The sequence below is a fragment of the Sinohyriopsis cumingii genome, chromosome 5 (genome assembly GCF_028554795.1).
Source record: "Sinohyriopsis cumingii isolate HCF-2022 chromosome 5, ASM2855479v2, whole genome shotgun sequence".
In the NCBI taxonomy this organism is placed as follows: Eukaryota; Metazoa; Mollusca; class Bivalvia; order Unionida; family Unionidae; genus Sinohyriopsis; species Sinohyriopsis cumingii.
The window spans coordinates 63,220,641-63,230,093 of record NC_142965.1 but is presented as its reverse complement, the minus strand read 5'-3'; the positions used below and the strand labels follow the sequence as shown (position 1 = coordinate 63,230,093).

At 35.1% G+C, this 9,453-nt stretch overlaps 1 protein-coding gene and 1 non-coding gene across 2 annotated transcripts; one reads left to right on the top strand and one right to left on the bottom strand.

Annotated features, from left to right (window-relative positions):
- Positions 1-562: 562 nt before the first annotated feature.
- Trnah-gug (transfer RNA histidin (anticodon GUG)) lies at positions 563-634 on the bottom strand. The gene has a single exon. It is a non-coding gene; the product is annotated as a tRNA-His (tRNA).
- A 138-nt stretch (positions 635-772) lies between these two features.
- Positions 773-3,381, top strand: LOC149799311 (ubiquitin-like protein ATG12). Its single transcript, XM_089958621.1, has one exon. The coding sequence runs from the start codon at positions 846-848 to the stop codon at positions 1,239-1,241; it is 396 nt and encodes a 131-aa protein (XP_089814747.1). The 5' UTR covers positions 773-845; the 3' UTR covers positions 1,242-3,381.
- The last annotated feature ends 6,072 nt before the right edge of the window (positions 3,382-9,453 follow it).

Below are 9,453 nucleotides of genomic sequence, written 5' to 3'. Positions count from 1 at the left end.
TTTCTATCTTTATATATATATATATATATATATATATATATATATATATATATATATATATATATATATATATATATATATATATATATATATATATATATATAATGATAATGAGGACTTTGTATAGCGCCTAATCTTCAGAAGCTCTAAGCGCTTTACAACATTAGACAACACCTATAAGATAAGAAACATAATAATATTATTACAAAAACAAACAACATGAAATTAGAAAAACATTTTAAAAAAATAAAAAAACATGCTGAGAATCTTTCAGGTAGGAAACATTATTAGGTCTTTAAGTTTGTTTTGTATATATATAGTCATATCCCGCAGCATTTGTGGGGTTCGTGATTGGTGTATTAATATTTAATTGGTTTGATTTTTTGCTGAATGTGTTTGTAGATAAAAGCTTACATAAAAATATGTTAAAAAAAATAAAATATGTGGTTTTTAACAATTTAATATTTGATAATATATTTGTTAATAATTTAATATTTTATAATAGTAACAAAACAAAAAAAAAATTGCTCAGCTTTGCCATGTTCGCGACAGACACAGATTTTGCCGTGACCAGGATTCGAACCTGGGTTGTCGCGGCCACAACGCGAAGTACTAACCACTATACGATCACGGCTGTCACTGCTGAGCTGGAAGATGTTCCTCATTATACCTATATGAACAGATTAATACAGAATTGAGTGGAGACTACAGATTTTTTTTCTGTTTCCACTAGTTTGAAATGCGGTTCAGTAAACCAGTCAAGATCAAAGTTTACAAGATGCATTTTTACATTTGGCCATCATTATATTCAGCGTGTACTCAACCTGGATTTTGATGTGAAGGAAATGTCGGAAGCAGAAAATGTCGAGAGTAGTGGGAGTGCATTGAAAGAAACCGCAGATTCCAGCGAGAAAGATGCGAAAGATACGGAACAAACGTTATCTGATGCTCAACCTATACCACCTCACAATACATCTAAGATTGACGTCTTGCTAAAGGCTGCAGGGGATGCGCCTATCATGAAGAAAAAGAAATGGGCAGTGGAAAGAAGTAAAACCGTTAACTGGGTCGCCGATTTTATTAAGAAGTACATAAAATGTCAGCCGTCGGAATCGCTTTTCGTATACGTGAACCAATCCTTTGCTCCAGCGCCTGATTCAGAAATAGGTACGGTGTTTGATTGCTTTGGCAGCGACGGAAAATTGGTTCTACATTATTGTAAAACTCAAGCTTGGGGATGACTCGAGTGTTATTTAAATGTTAAGTGTAAAATTCTACAAATTATGGTTTTATAATGTGCCAAAAGTAAGAATATGCAGACTTCATTATGACAAGCTCCTGATGATCTGTCAGTTTGATCTGATGTCAATGACATTGGCTTTGTGTATACAATATAATACAGAAACAGTCCAAATGACCACTGGAACTTGACATACTTCGATTTCGAGAAGAATTCAGACTAGAAGGAAGTAAATATTGATTGTCATTGCCCTCTTCTGAATATATTTATGTTGAATTTAATTTGAGAAACAGGAAGCATATTATGATAATACTTATAATGGAAAAGTTGCAACATTGATCAGTATCGTAACACGGATTAGACGGTCATGGAACTAAAAGTTCTTGCATCATTCTCATATCACGAATTTTATCATATTTGCCTCGAGTTCTTCAGAAAAAAGATTGGAATATGATCTCCAGTTATTAATAATGTATACATCTTCTGCACTTTTAAAGATACAAAAAAACTGAGATATAATTGGGGGCGATCTGTTGATTAGTGCTACATGTAAGACCTTGACACTGATATTTATGTTTTGGGTGTCAGGGTCTTTCTGCCTAACTAACATCACTGTGTAGTGTGTTTTGATGTCGACTAACATCGTAACGAGAGTAAAAATTTCAGGAATATCACACAACTGGCAACTAAAATAACATCGCTTGTCTACAAAGTAAAGTCATAATGTTTTAGACTTTACTTACTCTGATGTCTTTTCTCTAATAAATTCAAATTCTCACAAAAGAAATGGACCTGTTTTCAAGTTTCGTTGGCCTACATTTCATTTGAATGGAAAGCAATGAAAGCCAGGAATGCCGAAATTGGGTTAAGTTGAAATATTATTCTATACTAAAAATATATTATGCCTATTGGAACTGTACAGCAATGTTTTGTTTCGTTCAAGAAACATATCCGCCTAATGAACCTACTTAAACATACTTTGGCATACCTTGACTGTCGTTGCATTGCAACAAATTCAAATGTTTGTCAACGGAACATGAAAATGCGTCCATTTGCTAGTGTCATATTTTCATTCCACCAGGATAAAGACAGTACGGTAATGATATTAATTACACATAAATTTGTGGAAGAGTTTCGATATATGCAACCGAATGTGTAAGATATTCCTGAAACTTTGACTACTCATTCTGATGTCAACAACATTGGAAAATGCTATACAAGGCCATTATTTGGATAGTAAGACATAGTACTAAAACAAAACCAACATGTGCTATGCCTTACATTGTAGGACTATCTATTGATATGCTCAATTGTTAAATTTTGTTTGATGCAACCCCTGGTTGTGGGGATAGGGACTGCATGTGTTTTTGGATACTCTCCAATAATAAATTAAGTATGGTTGGTGGAAATCTGAAAGTTGGTATTTGACATTGTCAACATGAGGGATATAATTTATATAATAGGTTTTATGGTTGAACCAGGGTTCAGTCCATGTTTCAGGTAATTAGGGTCAATGTTCAGTGTTCCCCATTAACACAATATTTAACAATATTTAACATTGGTCTGATGCATGTAGTTCACTTTCAGACTTTGAAACTTGGTAAATTTAGTCTGAGAACTGTAATGCAGCTGGGTATTAGCCATACTAAAGTTTCTGCCAATATTAACCAACTGCATTGTTTTCAAACCTTTTATAGTTTCCATATAGGTCACGATAGATAGATTGCCTCTTAGTTTCTGCTGTGCTGTTATGCTTTCAGTTTGAAGTTCAGATTCAGAAAGTCACATAGAGATGCACAAATGGTAGAATTCGTATTGTCATTCCTGAGTTAAAATTAATGCAGACAATTTTGCTATTACTTATACTTATATTTTAAAAAAAACGAACAACTTAAGACTAGTTTTATTTTGAGGAAAATAAGAACAGGTAGACTTTGTAATATTTGGACTTGTGTAACTTAATTTATGAATCCGCCAGTACATTAGCATTGTCATACAAGTTGTTCAAATTTGTATTTATGTACTCTTTTATTTGGATCTTTATGATATTGGTATATTCCAATGGAATTTTTTTTCCTTTACCCCCCCCCATACATTATAGTATAAATGTCTTATCAAATTAAAACATTAATCAGTTTGAAGATCTGGTTTACTTGAAATTAACGGTAGTATGAAAGTTTCCATTTCAGATCTAGATCTCCTTGACCTTTAGTATTCATTCATTATCTACCATCATTTATTATAATAATTCCCATTTTTTCTCAATTATTTTTCATTTCAAATTACCATTTCATTGATTAAATGACAAAATGTGTTTTATGCAAACACATTGACCCTTTTAATGTCAATTCATAAATTACATCCTTGAAGCACTATTGTTTCTTCAACCTTGAAAATACATTACACTATTGGCCAATAAGGACTTCACATTGCAACTAGACAAACTGCTGCAAGCATTTAACATTTTGATTGGCAAATTTTTGGATGTTAATTGCCATCCTACAGTTTTTATTGTCTAATGCCAAATGTAGACATGGATGGACTCGCACTCATAATTTATTTTCCTGGATTGAAAAAAAAAATATGCACAGGGGGCACATAGGTGTCAAAATTTTGGGGACATTAACTGAAAAGCAGTATCATGCTCCAGGTGAAACAATGAGTCATCATATGAATCATAGCAAATTTAGATGTTTATGAATTTAAAAGAGATTTAATGTAGGTAATGTAGATCAATAATGAGTTTCTCCAGCATATACACAGAATTAAATGTTCTTAACTTTTGTATAAATAAGAATGAGTAGACAGTTGATTGATGCTGATGCATTCTGTTAACTTAAACAAAATTCAATTGAATAGCAATCTGACCTGTCTTATGAGGTAAACATAAAGTAACAAGAATCACTTCATGTGTATCTGTCTGTAGTGTGACAATTTTGAAATCACATCTGCTTCATTGCACCATCTTTATCCTGTATGAGAAAGATTCTAATTTTGGCAATGACAACATTCTTACAATGGCTGTAGCAAGCCATGTTGCCTATGCCTGCTGACTTTATTATCGGAAGTTCATTTTATTTAGTTTCAGTGGTGGACTTGTTGAAGAAAGAGAATCATCTTAAGACAGTTTACACTGAATAGTAAAATTTTCATGTTTATTCTAATTCAAGCAAATTTCCACAGAGCGTTGCCAGTATGTTGCCAAAACATCAAATATTTGGCTGTAGAGTCTTGTTATAGTTTATAATTAAATTTGAAGTCAGTTTAATGAAGCAGTGCAACCAGTCTAGCTCAACCATGTACAATATCTGTCAGTGAAACAATATTGCTTTTACAAAATACACATCACAGGAACAGATCTGAATACACATCCAGCATCAAGACCTTTACAGAGACATACAATTTTTTTTTTACAAATGATTTTTTGGACATTACACTATGTGAATGACTTTCCTGTACGAGTGTGCAGTAGTTAATATATTTGTGCCATTGGTGCAAAACTTTGCTGCCTCAGGATTGTCCCCCACAATATCACAATTTATAAATTTGAACAACATGAGAAGATGACACGCCTACATCCAATATTGACTCTGGATTAATCACTGTAGCATAATTTGGAAACTTAAATGGTCTCCATTCCCCACCCAGTAACCATGTAAACATTAACTGGTCATTTATAGTAATCATGTAAACATTTACTGAGCGTTAGGAGACAAATTCACATGTGCATCCAACACAGGCCCTGGGTCATGACAATTGGGAGGGGACTTGTGTTTAGACCAGAACTTGGAAATGGCAAAGATCCTTACAATATAGCTATATATAAACTTTCTGGACATGAGACATGAATGCATATGCAGTGTTGCAACACTGGCCTTCTGGACAGTCCATATCCCCTAATAGTCTGACATTAAAGTGTGGGATGTGTGATAGTTTCTTCTTTAGCAGCAGAGAGGGTGAACAGACCACTTAAGGGAATGGTCACCCTTGTGTTTAGACAAAAAAAAAATAGTGACCCTTCATAGAGGTCAATACCACGTCTACGATTATTGTTTGTCCCAAACAGAATTGTAGACAGGACCCTCTCTGCTGCTATATTAATTAAAAAATTGTTATATTAAAAATAATGGTACATCCAGAATCTCATACTGCAAGAATAGCACGAAAACGATTAGAAGCAATTAAAAAATTTCTTCCTGTCAGAGACTCATTTAGAAAAAATCTACAAGCGCAGCAAGAAGCACAAGTTGAGTACGAAGAAGAAACTAAAAAACTGTTTAAACCCGTCACTACAGCTACTGAACAAGTTACAGCTGTCATCAAAGAAGATCTTCTTCCGGTATCAAAACAAACAGCAGAACAAACCGAAAAAATAGAACTAAACAAATAAAGAAGATTTTACGAGATCTTCCACCTGGCATAGCCAGGGAAATAGCTGCGGCTCAACCTGTTGGTGAGGAAATACTTGAAAGTATTGGAAAACTTCGTACTGAAGTCGCTGACGTGCAAAAAGAACATGCACCTGAACCCTGGCCAGTAAAAGAAAATATAAAATTGATTGCAAAATTCAAAGAAGGGGTTGTTGAAGAAATTAGGAATACTGAAAGAGAAAAATTACCCGAAAAAATATACAATGTAATAACTAACAAATCTGGGATTTTAAAACCCCGTCATGAAAAAGTAAAAAATGAAGATCTTATTAAATGGATATATCGCATACATGCAAACAAAAGACGGGTTGAAAGTAATGATTCGGAATGTTGAGCTCTTTATAAAGAAGTGGGAAGACTTCATAGAGAGGAACTGGAACAATTCTCCCAGTATCAACTTCCTTCACCTCTGCAACAAACAGAACAACAACAATCTTCTTCGCCGCAGCAAAGGTTGAAGCCGGAACTTAAAAGGTCTAAAGAGCTACCTGGAAAATCAGCAGAGGAAAGATCACCCTTAAGACTATTTAAGAAAACAGCAGAAGAAGGAGCAACGGGAAGTGGTCTGGGAAATAATTTTGTTTGTCCTGATAATATCATTAATGATGTGTCATGGTTAGAAGTTCTAATAGGAGGAAAACGTGCCGGAAATAATTCACCAGAAATAATTAATGAAGCAGCTGATATTTGTCGGCGATTATTTCAAGGTGGTATCATGGATATCGGAGTTTACCGAGAACTTATCGATGAACTTGTTGATGACTAGTTGTTAAATAAATGGTAAATTAAAAAAGATGATCATACGTAATAATCATCATAAACCTGTACAGGTCAGAGCGGTGAACTCATGATTACCAATCTACAGAGCTACTTACGGAGATGGACTTGGTGATGTTGTGCGGGGATTATTCACAAGGATAGCTCCAAAAGCAGCACCTATTGCAAAACAAATATCGATGAAAGCTATCGATATTGTTCATCAAATAGCTCCTGGAGCAATTGTCAATGTTGCTGGTAAGGCGTTTTCGGCAATCAAAGAAAGACTAGCACGATTATTGCGACGAAAACAACAACCACCAGTGAAACTGGCAAGTACTGAAATTATGCCTGCATACGTAAGTAAAATAATAAATCAGGTTGCAAATCAAAAACTAGCGGAATTATCTAAGGAGGCAGAAAGAAATATAACATCAAATTTGATAGCAGATCAAAGACTCAGTGAATCAGGAAATAATATTTCAAGCATGATATCAGGAAGTGGAGTTTCCAAACAAGGTTTTCGTGTTAGACGAAAATAATTATAATAAAATGTTTAAACGTGAATCCGATGAAGCATTTGATATGGAGGCACCTGTCCTTAAAGATGAATCGGTACGTGATTATCAGTTTTATTCTTATGAGGCACGAGAAGAATTGAACTACAAGTTCATGATAGAAGTAGATACTTTTTACCTGCTGAGGCTTTTCTTGAGGTAGAAGGTACAGTTGTAAAAACGGATGATACTAATTACGGAGGTGCAGTAAAAGTTGGTTTTGTCAACAATGGGATTATGGCGTTGTTTGATAGCGCCACTTATATGATCGATGGAACAAATATTGAATCGATTCAGAAAGATGTAGATGTTGCTACAACAATAATAGGATTAGCAAGATATTCTGATGATTATACAAGATCAGCAGGTCCTACAATGATGTTTGGGAAAGATAACTCCAATCACCCTGAAAGCGATCCGTATAGTATAAGACGACCAAGAAATTTTGCCAATAACGCTGATGCTGATGTGTGGCCAGTGGTTCATGGTTCTAGCGAAAATTTCAACTTGGGATTTGCAGCACGTAAAAATATGTTACTAGGAGACAATAGAAGATTTTCATGTGCAATTCCACTATTGCATATTTTTGGATTTTGTAGAAATTTTAGAAAGGTTATTTTTGGAGCTAGACACATGGTTGTTCTTGTATGAAAAGGTGATGATAACGATGCTCTATGGAGGCCTCTTGGTGATGCTGCTAAAGTAGTACTATCGAAACTTTCACTATAGATGCCGGTAATGACTCCAACGATCGCAGTAGAACAAAAATTAATTTCTTTCATGGACACTGGTGGTAAATCCTTGTTGTCATGGTTAACAACAAGCACAGATAGTATGCAAACTAACATTAACAGTCAGTTCACATGGCATATAGCATCACAACAGGGTGTTTCTGCACCGCGACATATTTTTGTTGCGTTTCAGGAAACTAATCGATTAGGCTCACAAGTTCACTCTCATATGATATTTGATAAACTAGGTATCACAGATATTTCTTTACGGATAAACGGACAACAAGAACCAACAGAAAATATACAACTAAATTATGAACAGAATCGTATAGGACGTGCATATCATCGTTTAATGTCATTCATGGGGCATGATCAAAATGTTGATACTGGTTTGCAAATATCACAATATGATTTCAGAACTTTGTATCCGATTTATTATATTTCACTGGAACATTTTAATCTATCAAAACAATCTGTCGTTGATATACATCTTAAAGCAACATTGAATACAGGTGGTGCTAATTATAGAGCAATTGCGGTCATACTCAGCGATAAAGCCATGTTACTTGAAGGTGGTAGTGGTCGAATGAGAGTCGTTGATGCACCAGTGGAAAATCTTTAATTATTCAGAAAAATATTATTTATATAAAAATGTCGTATGGTCATGTTAATGTTACTCTGACTCCCGGTCAGGTCAAAAAGCTTCAATCAAAAACCACCAGCAAATGCGGAACTAAAATATCACTAAAACGAGATCAGATGGGTGGTGGTCCAAACAAATTATCGTTGACAAATAATCAGATTAAACATTTCAATAAAGCCCTAGAATCAAAAACTGGAGTTCAATTACGTCTTTCTCCGAGCGCCATCAAAGACATGGTTAAAATGGGTGGTATATTTCGACTTCTTGCGGTTATTCCAGCGTTAATAGCTGCTGCTGCTCCAGCCGTAGCAAAAGCAGCCGTGTTAGGTGCTGTTGGAACAGCTGCTGGAATGGCTCTAAAGAAAGCAACAGGAAATGGGTACAAAAAAAAGGGACGCAGTCTAAGATTACCGGGATCTCGCTGGGGAAAAGGTCTAAGGCTCCCACGATAGATGTTCCAGCATCAAATTTTGATTTACTTGGTGCTGCTAAACGATTAAAAATAAAAGCCTTTAGAGGTGTTTTTATGCGAGATCAATTACCAAAACAACCGAACAAACTCGAAAAAGGTATTATTAATCTCGACGAACGTTCTGGACCCGGTACTCATTGGGTATCATACGCGGTTGATCCACGTGGAATCGTTTATTTTGATTCATACGGGTTAGCTCCACCTGCTGAATTTATCAAGTATGTTGCAACACTTCATGCAAGAACCTCTGGTTGTAAAGTTTGGTATTCAACGCTACCCACACAATCAATAACAGATCCGCCAATATGCGGCCATGAGGTAATTAATGTACTCGACGCTATATCAAAATCATCCAAACCGCCACATAAAGTTGTGCATGATTATACAAGTAACCGATTCATTGCGCGTAAAGCGTTTTAAATAGATCTTAAAATATAATGGTTGATATTTACGGAAGAAGATCTTCCCACGTTAAGAGAAAATCCGGCGATGTTGATCTGTCGAAGTATGCGACTAAAGATGAACTTGCTGATATCATGAGCCTGGCTGGAGTTGATCCAGATGAGGTCGTTATTTTTCAAGATCGATATGGTAAACTAAAAACGAGCAATATCAGATTGAATG